The 21,695-nt window shown below is 50.9% G+C and overlaps 1 protein-coding gene and 1 non-coding gene across 2 annotated transcripts in view; one reads left to right on the top strand and one right to left on the bottom strand.

Moving 5' to 3' along the window:
- Nucleotides 1–2,511, bottom strand: part of HDGFL3 (HDGF like 3) — a 38,607-nt gene extending 36,096 nt beyond the window's left edge. The window contains exon 1 of the mRNA XM_029066039.2: nt 2,109–2,511. Coding sequence (XP_028921872.1) covers nt 2,109–2,192 — 84 coding nt within the window. The 5' untranslated portion in view covers nt 2,193–2,511. The remainder of the gene's footprint in view (nt 1–2,108) is intronic.
- Nucleotides 2,512–19,861: 17,350 nt separating this feature from the next.
- On the top strand, nt 19,862–19,999 carry LOC114812598. Its single transcript, XR_003760249.1, has one exon. It is a non-coding gene; the product is annotated as a small nucleolar RNA SNORA7 (small nucleolar RNA).
- Nucleotides 20,000–21,695: the final 1,696 nt, after the last annotated feature.

Raw genomic sequence — 21,695 nt, 5'->3', positions numbered from 1 at the left:
GAGTGCTCAGAGGTAAGCTCTTGGGAGGGTACAATACAACAGAGTCGGTAGACGCATTCTCTGCCCACAGCGAACTCACAGTCAATGGTATTTACTGCGCGCTTACTCTGTGCCGAGCACTGTACTAAGCACTTGGGAGTGGATGATACGACAGAACTGGCAGAGACCTTCCCTGCCCATAACGAGCAGTGTTTGGCCATGCTTCCGCTCCTTAGAGGACCCATCGGGATAACTCCTCCAGCTGCTTTCTAGAAAGCAGGCAAGCACACATACCCATTCATTCCTTCAAACATTTATTGAGCGCTTACTGTATGCAGAGCACTGTACTAGGCGCTTGGGAAAGTACATCACAACAATAAACAGTGACATTTCCTGCCCACCTGGAGTTTACGGTCCAGAGGGGAGGAGACAGACATCAAAACAGACATACATCCGTACTCACAAATGGTCACTGTGTTGTTAGAGGAGACATGCCTACCAACTGTTACACTATACTCTCCCCAGCATTTAGTACAGTGCTCCGCACACATTAAGCGCTCACTAAATACCACTGACTGGAAGCTCGTGGGTGGAGACCATGGCTACCAACTCTCAAAAATCGTGGTGTGCTCTTAGAGGAGATGGGCCTACCGACTCTGTTCTCTTGTCCTCTCCCAAGGGCTTAGTACAGTACTCTGCACTCCATAAGCGCTCAATACCACTGACAGACCGATTCCTCTCCCTCCTGCTCGTCCGGCTCTGGGCAGGGCACCTGCCAACTCTGTGGTACGGCCCTCTCCCGGGCGCTTAGTCCAGTGCTCTGTACCCAAGAAGCGCTCGAAAAATACCACTTAGCTGACTGATGTGCTTACCAACTCTCCCCCGAGCGCTCAGTCCAGTGCTCTGCACCCAAGAAGCTCTCCATAAATACCACTTAGCTGACTGATGTGCTTACCAACTCTCCCCCGAGCGCTCAGTCCAGTGCTCTGCACCCAAGAAGCTCTCCATAAATACCACAATGACTGATGTGCTGCCCAACTGTTACGCTGTCCCCCAGCCACGAGTGCTCAGTTCAGTGCTCTGCACTGAAGAAGCGCTCAGTAAATACCACTGACTGACATGCTTACCAACTGTTGTACTGTCCTCCCCCGGGGCGCTCAGTCCAGTGCCCCGCACCCAAGAAGCGCTCAATAAATACGACCGACTGACTGATGGGGTTACCAACTCTGTTACGCCGTCCCCCGGCCCCGAGTGCTCGGTCCAGTGCTCTGCACCCGAGAAGCGCTCAGTAAATACCACTGACTGATGTGTTTACCAACTCTGCTGTACTGTCCGCCCCGGGGCGTTCGGTCCAGTGCTCCATACGCAGTAAGCGTTCACTAAATCCCACGGACTGCCTGATTACCCCCCAACCCTTCCCGCTCCCGCCGTGGGCAGAGAACGTGCCCGCCAACTCCGCCGTACCGTCCTCCCCGGGGCGCTCAACAAATAGCACCGACTGACGGCTGACCCGCCACATCGTCGGCGCCTACTAAGTAGCACGAATCTTCTGATTCCTCCTCTCCCTGCCGTCCCGCCGCCCCCCGACTCTTGCTGGGGGGGGGGGGGGTCGGGAAGGTGGCTGCCGACTCCGGGGGACTGTCCCGCCCGGGGCGCTCGGGACCCAGTAGGCGCTCAGTAAATACCCCCGCCCCGGCGCTGAATAGATGCCCTCGTTTGTATTATTATTATTTGTCCTTCTCGGCGACGGCGGCGGCGGCGGCGGCGGCCAAGCGGGTGGCACTGTGGTGGGGTCCCGGGCGGCGGGCCCCTCGGAGGCGCTCAGTCAGTAGCCCGTCCGGATGGCTGAGCGGGCCCCGGGCCTTGCCTCAAATCGAGCCCCGCCGCGGCCGACGGACTAGGCCGCGCCCGCCGCCGCCAACAACGGCCAGGCCGAGGCCGAGGGCGGGCGGCGGGGCCCGGTGCGGGGGTCCCTGCCGGGGGTGCGGGAGGGACCGAGGGAGGGAGGGGGTGCGGGAGGCCTCCCCCCGCCGGTGCCCCTCAGGCGGCGTCGGGCTGCGGCGGCCCCGGCGGGGAAAATGGAGCTGAGGAGAAGGGGGCGGTGCGGCGCGGCGCGGTGCGGTACTCACCCGCGCCGGCCAGTGCGGGTAGCCCTTCATCTTGGCGAAGACCAGCTCCCCCGCCTTGTAGTCGCGGGGCCGCGGGCGCGCCATCGGAGCCGCCCCTGCTCGGCCGCCCGCGATGGCGCCGGGCCCTGAGGGCGGCCCAACGACCGACAGACCGGCCGACCGACCGACCGACCGACCGAGCGAGCGAGCGGCACACAGACCGAGCGACAGGCGGGAGGCAGGCCGAGGCCGGCTGAGGCGGAGACCTCCCCCGGGGGGGGCGGGGAGGAGAGCCCGGCCCAGCCCCGGCCCCAGCCCAGCCCCAGGCCCGGCGCTGCTGAGGCGATGGCCGCCTCCCTCCGTCCGTCCGTCCCCCTCGCTCGCTCTCCTCCTCTGTCCGTCCGTCCGTCCGTCTCTGTGTATGTCTCTCAGAGCGGCGGCGGCGGCGTCGTCCCCCCGCCCGTCCTCGTCCCCCCGCCCGTCCTCATGGTGCCCCGGCCCGGCCTGCCCTACCCCGCCTCCCGCTCCCGCCTCTCCCCTCCCCGGCTCGGCGGGAACATGGATTCGCTCCGGATTGGGCCCCGGACGGACGCCGCCAACACCGCCTTCGACGCCCCCCGCCCCCGACCCAACCCCGGGGGAGCCGCCGCCGCCGCCGCCTCCTCCTCTCCCAGGACTGGCCGGGCCTCTTCCATCACCCCTTACCCGCCGCCCTGCACAGAGTCGGCGCTCAGCCCCCACCCCCCAACTCATCCCTTCGCATTTATTGAGCGCTCCCTGGGTGCGGAGCCCTGGACCGAGCGCTTGGAACCGACAACTCGACCCCAGAGAGACACCGTCGTCCCCGTCCGAACGGTGAAAGAACGGACCAGCCCGGGCCTGGGACTCTCGCCGCTTCCCATCCCTCCTCCGCCACTTAGGAGCACGCTGGTACTTGTTAAGCGCTCACTGTGTACCAAGCGCCGGGGCGATCCAAGGTGCTCCAAGGCTCGCCGTCTTCATCCCCATTTTCCGGATGAGGTCACTGAGGCCCAGAGAAAGAGCATGGGCTTTGGAGTCAGGGCTCATGAGTTCGAATCCCAGCTCTGCCACTTGTCGGCTGTGTGACTGTGGGCAAGTCACTTAACTTCTCTGTGCCTCAGTTCCCTCATCTGTAAAATGGGGATGAAGACTGTGAGCCCCACGTGGGACAACCTGATTCCCCTGTGTCTACCCCAGCGCTTAGAACAGTGCTCGGCACAAAGTAAGCGCTTAACAAATGCCAACATTATTAAGTGAAGCGACTTGCCCAAGGTCACACAGCCGACAAGCGGCGGAGCTGGGATTAGAACCCACGACCTCTGACTCCCAAGCCCGGGCGCTTTCCACTGAACCGCGCTGCTTCTCCTGTGTGACCCGGGGCAAGTCGCTTTGCTTCTCTGGGCCTTAGTTTCCTCACCTGTAGAATGAGGATTGAGACCGTGACCCCACGTGGGACGGGGACTGACTGTGTCCAACCCGATTGGCCTCTAGCCACCCCAGCGCTTAATACAGTGCTTGGCACATAGTAAGCGCTTTGCGAATACCGCAACTATTATTATTATACAAGGTAACCAGGTTGGACACAGTCCCCATCCCACGTGGGGCTCACAGCCTTCATCCCCATTTTCCAGATGAGGGAACTGAGGCCCAGAGAGGTCAGCTGACCCGCCCCAGGTCACACAGCAGGCAGGTAGCCCAGCCAAGATTAGAACCCGTCTCCATCTGTAGTTCTCCATCTACCTTAGCTCCCTTGGAGAACTCGTTCACTCCCACGGCTTCAACTCTCATCTCTTATGGGGATGACATCCAAATCTCTATCTCCTCCCCTGTTCTCTCTCCCTCCCTCCTCCCTCCCTCCAGGCTCGCATCTCCTCCTGCCTTCAGGACATCTCTACTTGGATGTCCTCCCGCCACCTCAAACTCAACACGACCAAGACTGAGCTCCTTATCTTCCCTCCCAAACCCTGTCCTCTCCCAGACTTTCCCATCACCGGAGATGGCATAATCATCCTTTCCATCTCACAAGCCCACCACCTGGGTGTCACCCTTGACTCCGTTCTCTCATTCACCCCACGTATCCGTCACCAAATCCTGCCGGCTCACCTTCACCACATCGCTATGGTTCGTCCTTGCCTCTCCGTCCAAACTGCTATCACATTAGGACAGTCATTCATCCTATCCTGAATGATTGCATCAGCCTCCTTTCTGACGTCCCAACCTCCCCACTTCAGTCCATAATTCACTCTCATAGCCCAGATTGTCTTTCTAAAGAAACGTTCAGGGCATGTCACCACCACCCCCCCAAAAAAATCTCCAGTGGCTGCCTATCAACCTCCGAATCAAACAAAAATTCCTCACTATTGGCTTCAAAGCTCTCCCTCACCTTGCCCCCTCTTACCTTACCTCCCTTCTCTCCTTCTACATCCCAGCCTGCACACTCCGCTCCTCTGCCACTAACCTTCTCACTGTGCCTCGCTCTCACCCGTCTCGCTGCCAACCCCTGGTCCATGTCCTGTCGCTGGCCTGGAATGCCCTCCCTCCTCAACCTGCCAAACAATCTTACCCCCTTCAAAGCCCCTAAAGGTGCACCTCTTCCAAGAGGCCTTCATTCATTCATTCATTCATTCATTCATTCATTCATTCATTCATTCAATCGAATTTATCGAGCGCTTACTATGTGCAGAGCACTGTACTAAGCACTTGGAATATACAATTTGGCAAAAGATAGAGACAATCTCTGCCCAACCACAGGATCACAGTGAAGCCCCCTTTTCTCAGCTCCCCCCCCTTCCGTTTCACCTCCACTCGCTCCCTTTGCTCTTCCCTCTCTCCCTGCCCCAAAGCCCTTATATCTATATGTATACATCTATAATTCCATTTATTTATATTGATGCCTGTTTACTTGTTTTGTTGTCTGTCTCCCCCCCTCAGACTGTAAGCCCGTTGTGAGCAGGGATTGTCTCTCTTTATTGCTATACTGTACTTTCCAAGCATTTAGTACAGTGCTCTGCACACAGTAAGCACTCAATAAATGCGATTGAAATGAATGAATGAACCCAGGTCCTTCTGGCGCCCAGGGCCCCGGCTCTAGCCACTAGGCCACACCGACACAGCCCCACCTCTCCTCCTGCCCCTCTTTTGTTCCCTGTCCAAGCCCCCTCCCCCATCCCCCCCAAAAGACCCAATCAGTGGTATTTAATGGGTGCTTTGTGCAGAGCACTGTACTAAGCACTTGGGAGAGTCCAATCCAACAGAGTGAGAATAATAATAATGGTACTTGTGAAGTGCTTACTCGGTGCCAAGAACCATTCTAAGCACTGGGGTGGATCCAAGTTAATCAGGTTGGATACAGTCCCTGTCCCATATGGGGCTCACACTCTTAATCCCCATTTTACAGATGAAGTAACTGAGGCCCAGAGAAGTTAAATCTAGTTCCCTGCCCATAACGAGTTTACAGCCTAAGCAGTGTTATTTACCAAGTGCCTACTATGTGGACCTGGATTCTAATTCCAGCTCGGCCAACTTGTCTGCTGGGTGACCTTGGGCAAGTCACTTCGGACATTAATGAATATTTTTAATTTTTGATTTTAATTTTTAATCTGTAAAAAATTACAGATGTGCATGTAAGTGCTGAGGAGGTGGGAGGGGGAAAGAACAGAGGGAACAAGTGAGGGTGATGCAGAAGGGAGTGGGAGAAGAGGAAAGGGGGGCTTAGGGAAGGCTTCCTGGAGGAGATGGGCCTTCAATAGGGCTTTGAAGAGATGGAGAGTGACTGTCAGATAAGCTCAGATATTATAAACTCCTTGAGGGCAGGGATTGTGTCTGCCTAGTCTATTATTAATAATAATGATGGTGTTTGTTAAGCGCTTACTATGTGCCAAACAGTGTTCTAAGCACTGGGGTAGATACAAGGTAATCAGGTTGTCCCACATGGGGCTTACAGTTTTATGGGGAGCACAGAGAAGTTCAGTGACTTGCCTAAGGTCATACAGCAGACAAGTGGCGGAGCCGGGGTTAGAACCCATGACCTCTGACCTCCAAGCCCGTGCTCTTTCCACGAAGCCAAGCTGCTCCCTATTCTCTCCCTCTGCACATGGAAAGCACTTAAGAAATACACCTTTCTGAACCGGCAGAACCAGACCCAGGAAAGCAGCACGGCCTGGAGAAGCAGCATGGCTTAGTAGATAGAGCACGGACCTGGGAGTCAGAAGGCCCTGGGTTCTATTCCCAGCTCTGCCACTTGTCTCCTGGATGATCTTGGGCAAACCACATGACTTCTCTGGGCCTCAGTTCCCTCATCTATTAAATGGGGATTGAGACTGTGACCCCCATGAGGGACATGGACTGTGTCCAACCTGATTAGTTTGTATCCACCCTGGTTCATAGTACAGTGCCTGGCACATAGTAAGCACTTAACAATACCACTTGAGGAAAAAAAAACAAAACTTCAATCCATTTCCTACATCCCTTCCCTCTTCCTTGATCCCAACACTGATCCTTGGGGATTTCAATATCCACTTGGTTGTTCCTGATGTCCTTTTAGCTCCCTGCTTCCGCTCACCCCTCAACTCTACCTTCCCCTCCTTTGAAGCCCATACTATCCGCCTCTACCACCCCCTCCAGATTCTCGTGGCTATCATCTACCGCCCCCCGATCCCACCTCCAACTTCTTTAAGCATTTTGACCCCTTTCTCACCTTCGTTCTCTCTTTCTCCCTGCCCACTCTGATCCTCGGAGACTTCAACATCCACATGGATGTACCCGATGACTCCTCTGCCGCCCGCCTTCTATCGCTCCTTGACTCCGCCAACCTCCTGCTCCACCCCATCTCGCCCACTCACCGACTTGGTCACACCCTCCATCTCATCATCTCTCACCGCTGCACTATCTCCACCCTCACCAACTCTGAAATCCCTCTCTCTGACCATAATCTTCTCACCTGCCTCCTCTCTCACACTCCCTTCCCCCTGTAAATCTGTATTACTCCCCCACAGAGACCTCCGCTCTCTCGACCCCATCCATCTCTCTCAAAGCATCACACCCCACCTTGCCTCCCTATCCTCTCTATCTACAGCAACATGGCTCAGTGGAAAGAGTCCGGGTTTGGGAGTCAGAGGTCATGGGTTCGAATCCCGGCTCTACCACTTGTCAGCTGTGTGACTGTGGGCAAGTCACTTAACTTCTCTGGGCCTCAGTTACCTCATCTGTAAAATGGGGATTAACTATGAGCCTCACGTGGGACAACCTGATGACCCTGTATCTATCCCACCGCTTAGAACAGTGCTCTGAACATAGTAAGCGCTTAACAAATAACATTATTATTACTCTGGAAGATCAGATTACAGCTCTCAACTCCACCCTCTCTACTCAACTTAACTCGCTCGCTCTCCTTTCCCTCCGTCGCTCTTGCTCCACTAACCCACAGCCCTGGATCACTGCCACTGTCCGCCTCCTTCGCTCTTATGCTCGAGCTGCTGAACGCTGCTGGCGAAAGTCTAAACATCAAGCTGACCTTGTTCTCTTTAAATTATCCTTTCCTGCCTTAACTCTGCCCTCTCCTCTGTCAGGCAAAACTATTTTTCTTCCCTTATTGACACCCTTGCCCATCACCCCCATCAGCTGTTCCAGACATTTAACTTCCTCCTCAGGCCTCCTGTTCCTCCCCCTCCCCCATCCCTCACCCCCAACGATCTGGCCACCTACTTCATTAGAAAAATTAACACCAACAGGTCTGAGCTCCCCAAAGTCACCCCTCCCCCTTCTCCATCCCCCCGGCTCTCAAACCCCTCCCCTTCTTTCCCATCCTTCCCAGCAGTATCTGCAGAGGAGATCTCCCTCCTCTCAAGTGCCACCTCCTCCACCTGTGCTTCGAACCCCATTCCCTCTCACCTTATAGAAACTCTCACCCCTTCCCTCCTCCCCTCCTTAACTTCCATCTTCAACCACTCACTGTCCAGCGGCTTCTTCCCCTCTACCTTCAAACACGCCCACGTCTCCCCTATCCTAAAAAAACCCCTCTCTTGACCCCACTGCCCCCTCCAGTTATCACCCCATCTTCGTCATACCCTTCCTTTCCAAACTCCTAGAGTGAGTCATCTATACTCGCTGCCTCAAATTCCTCAACTCCAACTCTCTCCTGGACCTCCTTTAATCTGGCTTCCGTGCCCTCGACTCCACCGAAACTACCCTCTTAGTGGTCACCAATGACCTCCTTCTCACCAGATCCGATGGCTCCTAGTCTATCCTAATCTTCCTCAACCTCTCAGCTGCCTTTGACACTGTTGACCATTCCCTTCTCCTCAACACGTTATCCAACCTTGGCTTCATGGACTCTGTCCTCTCCTGGTTCTCCTGGCTGTTCATTCTCAGTCTTTTGCGGGCTCCTCCTCTAGGGTCGGTTCTTGGTTTCCTTCTGTTCTCCATCTACACTCATTTCCTTGGTGAACTTATTAACTCATACAGCTTCAACTATCATCTCTATGCAGATGACACCCAAATCTCTTCTCCCGTGTTCTCTCTCCCTCCCTCCAAGCTTGTATCTTCTCCTGCCATCACGACATCTCCACCTGGATGTCCACCCACCTCCTAAAACTTAACATGTCCAAGACTGAGCTCCTTATCTTCCCTCCCAAACCCTGACTTTCCTGGCACCGTGGACGGCACTACCATCCTTCCCATCTCACAAGCCTGCAATCTCGGTGTCATCCTTGACTCTGCTCTCTCATTCACCCCACACATCCAATCTGTCACCAAAACCTGCTGGTCTCACCTTCACAACTTTGCCAAGATCTGCCCTTTCCTCTCCATCCAAAAGGCTACCTTTCTGGTACAATCTCTCATAATATCCCGACTGAATTATTGCATCAGCCTCCTCTCTGATCTCCCATCCTCTTGTCTCTCCCCGCTTCAGTCTATACTTCTCTCCGCTGCCTGGATTTTCTTTCTATAGAAATGCTCTGGGACTATCACTCTGCTCCTCAAAAACCTCCAGTAGTTGCTTATCCACCTTCACTCCTCACTCTTGGCTTCAAAGCTCTCCATCCCCTTGCCCCCTCCTACCTCACCTCCCTTCTCTCCTTCTACAGTCCACCTCATACACTCTCTTCTCTGCCCCTAACCTCCTCACTGTGCCTCGTTCTCGCCTCTCCTGCCGTCGACCCCGACCCACGTCCTACCTCTGGCCTGGAATGCCCTCCTTCCTTTCATCCGCCAAACTAGCTCTCTTCCCCCCTTCAAAGCCCTACTGAGAGCTCACCTCCTCCAGGAAGCCTTCCCAGACTGAGCCCCCCCTTTTCTCTGCTCCTCCCCTCCACATTGCCCCTACTCCCTCCCTCTGCCCTTTCCTTCCCCACCTCCTCAGCACTTGTGTATATTTGTACATATTGGAGAAGCAGCGTGGCTCAGTGGAAAGAGCACGGGCTTTGGAGTCAGGGCTCATGAGTTCGAATCCCAGCTCTGCCACTTGTCGGCTGTGTGACTGTGGGCAAGTCACTTAACTTCTCTGTGCCTCAGTTCCCTCATCTGTAAAATGGGGATTAAGATTGTGAGCCCCACGTGGGACAACCTGATTCCCCTATGTCTACCCCAGCGCTTAGAACAGTGCTCGGCACATAGTAAGCGCTTAACAAATACCAACATTATTTAATTTATTAATGATGTGTATATATCTAGAATTCTACTTAGTTTGATGCTGTTGATTTCTATCTACTTGTTTTGTTTTCTGTCTTCTCCTTCTAGACTGTGAGCCCGTTGTTGGGTAGGGATTGTCTCTATCTATTGCCGAACTGTACTTTCCAAGCGCTTAATACAATGCTCTGCACACAGTAAGCGCTCAATAAATACGATTGAATGAATGAAATGAATGAATTCATTCATTTATTCATTCAGTCATATTTGTTAAGCACTTATTGTGTGCAGATCACTGTATTAAGTGCTTGGGAGAGTACAGTGGAACAATAAACCCACACATTCCCTGCCCACAAGAAGCTTACGCTGGCCTCCTGCTCCATCCCACCTCATCCACTCACCCACTTGGTCACACACTCAATCTCATCATCATCTCTAACCTCTTTAGTATAGTGCTTTGCACACAGTTAGCGCTCCATAAATGTGATTGAATGAATGAATCTCTCTGAGAAGCAGCGTGGCTCAGTGGAAAGAGCCGGGCTTGGGAGTCAGAGGTCATGGATTCGAATCCCGGCTCTGCCACTTGTCAGCTGTGTGACTGTGGGCAAGTCGCTTTACTTCTCTGTGCCTCAGTTACCTCATCTGTAAAATGGGGATTAACTGTGAGCCTCACGTGGGACAACCTGATTACCCTGTATCTACCCCAGTGCTTAGCACAGTGCTCTGCACATAGTAAGCGCTTAACAAATACCAACATTATTATTATTACTCACTGTACAATCTCCAATCTCACCAATTCTGAAATTCCACTCTCAGACAACAACCTCCTGACCTGCCTTCTCTCTCCCCCTCTTGATTGTAAACTCATTGTGGGCAGGGAATGTGTCTGTTACATTGTTGTAATGTACTCTCTCAAGTGCTTAGTATAATGTTCTGAATCCAGTAAGTGCTCAGTAAATATGATTGTCTGATTGACCGCTTAGAAGAGTGCTCAGCACATAGTAAGCGCTTAACAAATACCATCATTATTATTATTTTCTCCCACACCGGGTAGAGCAGAACTACCCCAGAGTCAGAACGACCTAGGTTCTAGACCCGGATTTTGGGTGAGGCTCCACCCCATGTGACCTCGGCCAAATTGCTTCATTTCTCTGGGCCTCAGTGACCTCATCTGGAAAATGGGGATTAAGGCCGTGAGCCCCATGTGGGACATGGACTGGGTCCAACCTGATTAACCTGCATCTGCCCCAGTGCTTAGAATAGTGTCTGGCACATAGAACCCCAAAAAAATCTGTCCTAGTCTCCCACAGAGACCTCTGATCTTCCCTCCAATTCTGTAAAGTTATCATACTCCATTTGGTCTCCATGTCCTACTTAACTTCTCCTAATGTACAAATCCAAACTCACAGCACCACTGAACTCAACACCCTCACTCCTCTGTCCCTCCGTTGATCTCATACCACTAACCCGCAGCCCTGGATCACCCTCACAGTATGCTTCCTCTGCTCATTTTTTGTTAATAATACTTGCTAAGTACTTACTATGTGCCAAGTACTGGGGCCGATACAAGTTGATTAGGTTGGGCACCATCCCTGTCCCACCTGGGGCTCACAGTCTGAATAGGAAGGAGGAAGATGTAACCGAGGCTCAGAGAAGAGAAATGACTTGCCCAGGATCACACAGCAGACGAGTTGCAGAGCTGGGATTAGAACCCAGGTCCTCTGACTCGTACTCTTTCCACTAGGCCACACTGCTTCTCAGCTTTGAAGACGAGGAGAGTGGTAGTCTGTCGGTTATAAACTAGTAGAGACTAGGAGCGAGAGTGAATAAGGTGTCAACAGTGAGAAAGATGAGATGGAGTTACAGCGAAACGTTTGGCATTAGAGGAGCAGATTGTGAGGGGTGGGGTTGAAGTAGGAGAGAGGTAAGGTCAGGTAGGATGGGAAGAAATGATCGAGTGCCTTAGAATTAATGCTAAGAAGTGTTTCATGGGAGATCGAAGGGAGCCATTGGGGGTTTTGAAGAATGGAGAGGTAATAATAATTATAATCGCGGTATTCATTAAGTACCAGGAGCTTACTAAGCGGTGGGGATTTACAAGCAAATCGGGTTGGACACGGTCCCTGTCCCCCATGGGGCTCACAGCCTCATTCCCCATTTTACTAATGAGGTATCTGAGGCCCAGAGAAGCTAAGTGACTTGCCCAAGGTCACACAGCGGACAAGTGGCCGGGCCGGGATTAGAACCCCTGGGAGGTATATGCAGGACATGTTTTTAAGAACAATGATCCGGGCAGCGGAGAGAGCAGGGGCAGGAAGGTCAAGAAAATCACCCCCCCAAACACACACACCCCCATCCCTGAACCCCAGAAATAGAAACTAGAGTCCAACTGTGCTGCTCCTCCAGTAAACATCCTGACTAAGATATATGCATTTTGGAATGAGGAAGAGAGAGCCCAGAGGGGAGATCTTGGTGATCCAGAGCTGGACCTCCAATTTGGTTGGTTTTTCCTCTTGGAGTTGGGGGTTTAGGGCTTCCAGATGCCACCCCTTCTCCCCCTCACGGGGCTCCTCCCATCCCCTGCAGCTATCAGGTGAGGGGCTGTCTGGGGATGGCAAGTGGGTCTTGCAGACGGTGTAATGAATAATACAATTTGCTTATTGCACTGCAGGCAGTTTGAGATTCATTCATTCCATGTATTTATTGAGTGCTTACTATGTGCAGAGCACTGTACTAAGCGCTTAGAATGTACAGTTCGGCAACAGATAGAGACAATCCCTGCCCAACAAGGGGCTCACGGTCTAAACGGGGGAGACAGACAACAAAACAAAACAAGTAGTCTGGCGTCAATATCATCAAGATAAATAGAATCATAGATATATACACTTCATTAACAAAATAAATAGAGTAATAAATAATATATACAAATATTCACAAGTGTTGTGGGGAGGGGAAGGGGGAAGAGCAGAGGGCGGGAGAAGGAATGGGGAGGGGAGGAGGGACGGAGGGAAAGGGAGGGCTCAGTTTGGGAAGGCCTCCTGGAGGAGGTGAGCTCCCAGTTGGGCTTTGAAGAGGGGAAGAGTTAATTTGGCGGATGTGAGGAGGGAGGGTAGTCCAGGTCAGTGGTAGGACATGGGCCAGGGGTCGATGGTGGGATAGGCGTGAACGACGGACCGTGCGGAGGTGAGCGGCAGAGGAGCGGAGTGTATGGGGTGGGCAGTAGAAGGAGAGAAGGGAGGTGAGATAGGAGAGGGCCAGGTGTCGGAGAGCTTTGTAGCCAAGAGTGAGGAGTTTTTGTTTCAGGTGAAGGTTGATAGGCAACCACTGGAGGTTTTTGAGGAGGGGAGTGACATGCCCAGAGCGTTTCTGAAGAAAGATTATCCGGGTAGCGGAATGAAGAATAGACTGGAGCGGGGAGAGAGAAGAGGATGGGAGATCCGAGAGGAGGCTGACACAATAATCCAGTCGGGATATTATGAGAGTTTGTACCAGCAAGGTAGCAGTTTGGATGGAGAGGAAAGGGTGGATTTTGGCGATATGGTGAAGGTGGGACCGGATATTGTGAAGGTGGGACCGGTGGGAGATGCACCTATCCTAGGGATTATCAGTGATGACTTTATACCCCTCTCCTACCCCATCTCCTTGCCCAGTGACCCTTGTAACTACAGGTGAGGAAACGCGAAAGGCATCATCTCTGACTGCAGCTAGTCAAGGTAGGACATAAATGTTTAAATCGGTTTGGTAGCTGTTGGGATGAAAAGGAAGGTGTGAGATGTTGTGGAGGTAAACCGACAGGATTTGGTGACAGACTGATATGCGGGTTTATTGAGGGATGAGTGGAGGGTAACGCCAAGGTTACGGATTTATGAGACGGGGGTCCTGGTAGTGTTGTCTGCAGTGATGGAAAAGTTGTGGGAGAGAAGAGGGTTTGAGTGGAAAGGTTTCAGTTTTAATAAACGCCAAGCGCTTAGTACAGTGTCCTGCACAGAATAAGCGCTTAATAAATACGATTGAATGAATAAACCCCAAATTAGTACACCTAGTTTTTATTTTTTATTACCACGCTTCTTCAGGCCAGGTTCTAGAGAAGCAATAGGGAGGAACAGGAGTCCGAAACAGCAACCCAAGACAAACTGAGGTTTTTTTCCAAAGTTCCTTCTGAGGAAAACTCTGCTCTGGTCAGATGAAATTGGAACCCTTTCATTACTGGCCAAGAGGATAACTCCTCCCAGAATGCCCCCAAAAGCTTCTGGGAGACTTGGCCAAACCAACATCATAGGTTTTATGGTTGTTTTGGTCTTGCCCTCCCCAGCAATTCCCTTGCCAGCATTTAATAATATCAACAATAACTACAAGAACAACAATAATAATGATGATGCTATTTGTCAAGCGCTTACTATGTATAGTGAACTAAGAGCTGGGATAGATACAAGATAATTGGGTCAGTAATAATAACGATAGTATTCGTTGAGCAATTACTACATGTCAAGCACTCTTCTAAGTGCTGGGGTTGATAAAACCTACTCGGGTTGGACACAACACCTGTCCCCCATGGAGCTCACAGTCTTAAACCCCATTTTACCGACGAGGTAACGGAAGTCCAGAGAAGTTAAAAGTGACTTACCCAAGTCACACAGCAGAGAACTGACAGAACTGGGATTAGATTCCCAGCCCGTGTTCTAGCCTCTAGGCCGTGCTGGGACACAGTCCCTGTCTTAATGGCTTCTTCCTCACTGCCTTCAAACAAGCCTATGCCTCCCCCATACTAAAAAAGACCCCTTCCTTGACCCTATAGCCGTCTCCAGTTATCGCCACATCTCCCTCCTACACTTCCTCTCCAAACTCCTCGAGCAAGCTGTCTACACTCGCTGCTTCAAATTCCTCTCCTCCAACTCTCTCCTGGACCCCCTCCAATCTGTCTTTCATCCCCTTTGCTCTGCTGAAATCGCCTTCTCAGAGGTCACCACTGACCTCCTGCTTGCCAAATCCAACGGTCCCTACTCCATGCTAATCCTCCTCGACCTCTCAGCTGCCTTTGACATTCTGGATCATCCCCTTCGCCTCGATTCGTTATCCAACCTTGGCTTCACTGACTCTGGCCTCTCCTGGTTCTCCTCTTATCTCTCTGGCTGTTCATTCTTGGTGTCCTTCGCAGGCTCCTCCTCCCCCTCCCATCCCCTAACTGTAGGGGTCCTTCAAGGGTCAGTTCTTGGTCCCCTTCTATTCTCCATTTATATTCACTCCCTTGGAGAACTCATTCACTCACATGACTTCAACTATCATCTCTATGCGGATGACACCCAAATCTATATCTCCTCCCCTGTTCTCTCTCCCTCCCTCCAGGCTCACATCTCCTCCTGCATCTCTATTTGGATGTCTTCCCACCACCTTCAGTGGTGGCCTATCAATGTCCATATCAAACAAAAACTCCTCACTTCTGGCTTTAAAACTCTCCATCCGCATTCTTACCTCTTCTTACCTTACCTCCCTTCTCTCCTTCTACAGTCCGGCCCGCACACTCTGCCCCTCTGGTGCTAACCTTCTCACTGTGCCTCGTTCCAGCATGTCCTGCTGTCGACCCCTGGCCCAAGTCCTACCTCCGGCCAGGAATGCCCTCCCTCCTCAAATCTGCCAGACAATCAAAAAATATCCTTTCTCTTCCCCCACGCCTTCAAAGCCCTACTGAAAGTGCACCTCTTCCAAGAGGCCTTCCCAGACTAAGCCTCCCTTTTCCTCAGCTCCCTCTCCCTTTCATGTTACCTCGACTCGCTCCCTTTGCTCTTGCCCCCCACTCCCCGCCCCACAGCACTTATATACATGTGTATATATCCATAATTCCATTTATATTGATGCCTATTTATTTGTTTTGATGTCTGTCTCCCCCCCCCCCCGGACTGTAAGCCTATTGTGGGCAGAGATCATCTCTTTTTATTGCCAAATTGTTCTTTCCAAGCGCTTAGTAGAGTGCTCTGGACACAGTAAGTGCCCAATAAATACATTCGAATGAATGAATGAGGCTCACAGTCTTAATCCCCACTTTACAGGCCTGTTTCAATACTTAGCTGTGAGCTTGCAGTCTAAAATGCTCTTGTCTACATGTTCTCCAACTCTACAATATCCTCTGCAAGAGACAGTAACCTAAATTGCACTTCATTCATTCACTTGTATTTATTCAGTGCTTGCTATGTGCAGAGCACTGTACTGAGTGCTTCAAAAGTACAATAAAACTGAGTTGGTAGACAAGTTCCCTATCCACAGTGAGCTCTAAAGTGTGAGGCAGACATTAATGTAGATAAATAAATAAATAAAATATGGATATGAACATAATTGCTATGGGCCTGGGAGGGGTGATGAATGAAGGGATCAAGTCAGGGCGATGCAGAAGGGAGTAGGAAAAGAGGAGGGCTTAGTCAGGGAAGGTCCCTTGGAGGAAATGTGCCTTCACTAAGGCTTGAAGGTAGGGAGAGTGATGGTCTGTCAGATATGAAGAGGGAGGGCGTGATATGTGGGTGAATGTGGGGTGAGAGGTCGGCAGCATGATAGGTAAATTGATTGAGGTACAGTGAGTAGATTGGCATTAGAGGTGCGAAGTTTGCCGGCTGGGTTGAGTAGGAGAGCAGTGAGCTGAGGTAGTTGAGGGCAAGATGGTGGAGTGCTTTAAAGTCGATGGTAAGGAGCTTCCTTTCGATGTGGAGGTGGATAGGCAACCACTAGAGGTTCTTGAGGAGAGGGGAAACATGGCCTGAACGTTTTTGTAGAAAACCGATCCGGGCAGCAGAGTGAAATATGGACTGGAATGGTGAAAAAGGGGAGGCTGGGAGATTAGCAAGGAGGCTGATACAGAAATCAATGCGGGATAGGGTAAGTGCTTGGATAAATGTCGTTGCAGTAAATAAATAAATAAATCAATTATGTCTCCCACGTGTTTGATGAATCCACCCCCTCCATCTGCATCTCTGACCCTGTTCCCTCCTACCTCCTAAAATCACCTGTTCCTACTCTCTTTTCCTTTCTCACTGTCAGCTTTAACCTCTTCTCCATTGGCTCCTTCCCTCTGCCTTCAACTCTGCACAAGTCTCCCCAAGTTAAAAAAAAACCCTTTTAACTCCACGGGCCCCTCTTCCCATTCAATCAATCAATCATATTTATTGAGTGCTTACTGTGCACAACAGCAGAGTTGGTAGACACATTCCCCGCCTACAGTGAGCATTATTGACCGAACTCTTGAAATGTGTGGTATACACTCCTTGTCTTCATTTCTTTTCCTCCATTTGTCTTCCGCATCTTCTAAAGTCTGACTTTGGCCTCTTCACTCACCTGAGCAAGGCTCTCTCTAAGGTCACCAGTGACCTTCACATAGCCCAGTTCTAAGGACAGTGCTTTTTCCTGATCCTCCTCACCTCTCCGTTGCTTTTGATGCTAGAGACCACTCTATCTTCCTCCAAAAACAGTAACAGTAATAATGATTGTGCTATTTGTTAAATGTTTACTAGGTGCCAGGCACTATGCTAAGCACTGGGGTATTATTATTATTGTAATACTTGTTAAGCACCAACTCTCGCCTACGAATCGACACCGTATCGCGGCAGGAGAGGTTGCATACGCTGCTGAAGCTTAGAGCTATACCATATAGTGTTGTCCATTATGGAAAGTTCTAAGCCCAAGGGTCAGGAAAAGTCGATTCACTGGGGCTGGGTGGCAGCAACACGGGAAAGAGTCCAAGATGGATGATCGAGTGATGAAAACGTTGATCAGAGACAACGGCAGAGACTTCTTACACAGAAGAAGGCAATGGTAAACCGCTTCCAGATCTTTACTGAGAAAACTCTATGAATATGCATATCTGAACGACTTTATGGCAGAAGATGGGATGTTCTGGAGAAGGTGTGTCCATGGAGTCACTATGGATCGGAAGTGATTAGATGGCATTTGAAGAAGAATCATTTAATAATAATAATAATAATAATAATGTTGGTATCTGTTAAGCGCTTCCTATGTGCAGAGCACTGTTCTAAGCGCTGGGGTAGATACCGGGTAATCAGGTTGTCCCACGTGAGGCTCAAAGTCTTAATTCCCATTTTACAGATGAGGTAACTGAGGCCCAGAGAAGTTGTGACTTGCCCACACTCACACAGCTGACAAGTGGCAGAGCTGGGATTCGAACCCATGACCTCTGACTCCCAAGCCCATGCTCTTTCCACTGAGCCATGCTGCTTTATTATGTGCCCAGCACGGGGATAGATACCAGTTAATCGGATTGGACCCAACCCCTGTCCCACATGGGGCTCACATTCTAAATAGGAGGGAAAACCGGTATTGAATCCCCATTCAAGGTATTGAGGCCCAGAGAAGTTAAGTGACTGGCCAAAGGTCACACAGCAGACAAATGGGGGAGCTGGGATTAGAATCGAGGTCCTCTGACTCCCAGGCCCATGGTCTTTCCAGTAGGCCACGCTGCTTCTCTGCTTCCCTTCTCCTCCTACCTCTCCTACTGTTAAATGTTGGGGAGGGTACGTGGCTCAGTGGAAAGAGCCCGGGCTTTGGAGTCAGAGGTCATGAGTTTGAATCCCGGCCCCGCCACTTGTCAGCCGTGTGACTGTGGGCAAGTCACTTCACTTCTCTGGGCCTCAGTTACCTCATCTGTCAAACGGGGATGAAGACTGTGAGCCCCACGTGGGACAACCTGATTCCCTTGTGTCTACCCCAGCGCTTAGAACAGTGCTCATAGTAAGTGCTTAACAAATACCAACGTTATTACTGTTCCGTCTCGATTTCATTTGCTGTCTCCTCTGTTTCTTAGATTCTGTTGTAGGATCCCACTTTTCTCACTTCACACCCAATCTCCTGGGTAGTCTTCAGCTACCATTGTTGTGTGGATGACTCTGAATTCTGTCTCTCAAGCACTGACCTCTTCTCTGACTTCTCCATCTACACTCACTCGCTTGGTGAACTCATTCATTCCCATGGCTTCAACTATGTGGATGATTCCCAAATCTACATCTCCAGCCCTCATCTCATGCCCTCTCTGTACTCTCACATTTCCTCCTGCCTTCAAGACATCTCTACTTGGATGTCCTCCCATCACCTCAGACTTAACAGGTGTAAAATAAAACATAACTTCTTATCTTCCCACTGGCTTTCTCATCACTGTTGATGGCACCTCCATCCTTCCTGTCTCACAAACCTGTAACCTTGGTGTTATCCTTGACTCCTCTCATTCAGCCCACATATTCAATCCATCGCTAAATCCCATCAGTTTGATCTTCATAACATCGCTAAAAGCCTCCCTTTCCTCTCCATCTAATTTGCTACCATCTTAATCCAGTAGTTTATCCTATCCTGCCTTGATGACTGTAGCAGCCTCCTCGCTTCCCTCCCTGTCTCCTGTCTCTCCCCAATCCAGTCCTCACTTCCTTCTGCTGCCCGGATCGTTTTTCTACAAAAACGTTCAGGTCATGTTTCCCCTCTCTTCAAGAACCTCCAGTGGTTGTCCATTCCCCTCCACGTCAAACAGAAACTCCTCACCGTTAGCTTTAAAGCACTCGATCACCTTGCCCCCTCCTACCTCACTTCCCTACTCTCCTAACTACAACTCACCCTACACACTTCGCTCCTCTAATGTCAACCTCCTCACCGCACCTCGATCTCGTCTATCTCACCGCCAGACTCTCGCCCATGTCATCCTGCCTCTGGCCTGGAACCTCCTCCTTCCTCGTATCTGACAGATAATGACTCTTCCCCTCTTCAAATTTTATTGAAGGCACATCTCCTCCAAGAGGCCTTCCCTGACTAAGCCCTCTTTTCTTCTTCTGCCACTCCCTTCTGCCTCACCCTGATTTTCTCCCTTTTTTCATCCCTCCTCCCAGCCCCACAGAACTTATCTGTAATTTAAGTATTTATATTAATGTCTATCTCCCCCTCTAGACTCTACGTTCGTTGTGGGTAGGAAATTTGTCTGTTACACTGATGTATTGTCCTCTCCCAAACACTCAGTACAGTGCTCTGCATACAGTAAGTGCTCAATAAATATGATTGACTGACTGTCTTTCCCAGCATTTAGTACAGTGCTCTGCACAGTAGTAGTAATAGAAGGAGGAGGAGGAATAGTATTAAGTGTGTACTGCAGACTCCTCTCAGGGTAACACCTGGAGAGTTTCCAGTACTCTACCAGTCTTGACTTCAGGAGTGAGAGTCAAGCAGAAGCATATCCATTCCATTCCTACCTTGGGCAGTGGCTAGCGAGTGGAAGGCAATCTGCTACAAGTCAAAACTCACCCGTTCTGGGCAGCAGTGGCATGGGAGAGAGTCGAGGGTGGAGACTCGAGTTTACCACGCGGAAGGAGGCAATGGTAAACCACTTCTGGATTTTGACCAAGAAAACTCTATGGATCCACCACCAGAATGACTGCAGATGGAGGTGGGGTGTTCTGGGAGAGATACGTCCATGGTGTCGCTATGGATCGGAGAAGACTCGATGGCATAAGACAAGACTATGTGCAGAGCACTATACTAAGTGGTGGGAGAAAATACACAGGTGGGAATCAGACATGGTCCGCCCCTTGGGGGATCCCAATTCATTCATTCATTCATTCATTCAATCGTATTTATTGAGCTCTTACTGTGTGCAGAGCACTGTCCTAAGTGCTAGGAATGTACAATTCGGCAACAGATAGAGACAATCCCTGCCCAACAATGGGCTCACAGTCTAAAAGGGGGAGACAGACAGCAAAACAAAACAAGTAGACAGGCATCAATACCACCAAAATAGATAAATAGAATCATAGATATATACACATCTTTAATAAAATAGAGTAATCAATAATATATACAAATATAGACAAGTGCTGTTGGGAAGGGAAGGGAGTAGAGCAGAGGGAGAGAGTAGGGGCAATGGGGAGGGGAGGAGGGGCAGAGGGAAAGGGAGGGCTCAGTCTGGGAAGGCCTCCTGGAGGAGGTGAACTCTCAGAGAAGCAGCGTGGCACAGTGGAAAGAGCACGGGCTTTGGAGTCAGGGCTCATGAGTTCGAATCCCAGCTCTGCCACTTGTCAGCTGTGTGACTGTGGGCAAGTCACTTAACTTCTCTGTGCCTCAGTTCCCTCATCTGTAAAATGGGGATTAAGACTGTGAGCCCCACGTGGGACAACCTGATTCCCCTGTGTTTACCCCAGCGCTTAGAACAGTGCTCTGCACATAGTAAGCGCTTAACAAATACCAACATTATTATTATTATTATTAGTAGGGCTTAGAAGGGGGGAAGAGAGTTAGTTTGGCACATGTGAGGAGGGAGGGCATTCCAGGTCAGTGGTAGGACGTGGGCCAGGGGTAGATGGCATGACAGGTGAGAACGAGGCACAGTGAGGTTAGTGGCAAAGGAGTGGAGTGTACAGGGAGGGCTGTAGAAGGAGAGAAGGGAGGTGAGGTAGGAGGGGGCGAGGTGATGGAGAGCTCTGAAGCCAAGAGTGAGGAGTGAAGGTTGATAATAATAATAATAATAATAATGTTGGTATTTGTTAAGCGCTAGGCAACCACTGGAGGTTTTTGAGGAGGGGAGTGATGTGCCCAGAGCGTTTCTGTAGAAAGATAATCCGGGCAGCAGAATGAAGTGTAGACTGAAGCTGGGAGAAACAGGAGGATGGGCGATCAGAGACGAGGCTGATGCAGTAATCCAGTCAGGATGTTATGAGAGATTGTACCAGCAAAGTAGCAGTTTTGATGGAGAGGAAAGGGCGGATCTTGACGATGTCATGAAGGTGAGTCCGGCAGGTTCTGGTGACGGATTGGATTGTGTGGGGTGAAAGAGAGAGCAGAGTCAAGGATGACACTGAGATTGCAGGCTTGTGAGACGGGAAGGATGGTAGTGTCATCCACAGTGATGGGAAAGTCAGGGAGAGGACAGGGTTTGGGAGGGAAGATAAGGAGCTCAGTCTTGAACATGTTGAGTTTTAGGTGGTGGGCAGACTT

The sequence above is a fragment of the Ornithorhynchus anatinus genome, chromosome 5 (genome assembly GCF_004115215.2).
Source record: "Ornithorhynchus anatinus isolate Pmale09 chromosome 5, mOrnAna1.pri.v4, whole genome shotgun sequence".
NCBI lineage: Eukaryota > Metazoa > Chordata > Mammalia > Monotremata > Ornithorhynchidae > Ornithorhynchus > Ornithorhynchus anatinus.
Note: the sequence above shows the minus strand (reverse complement) of the source record. Positions and strands in the feature narration are given on the sequence as shown.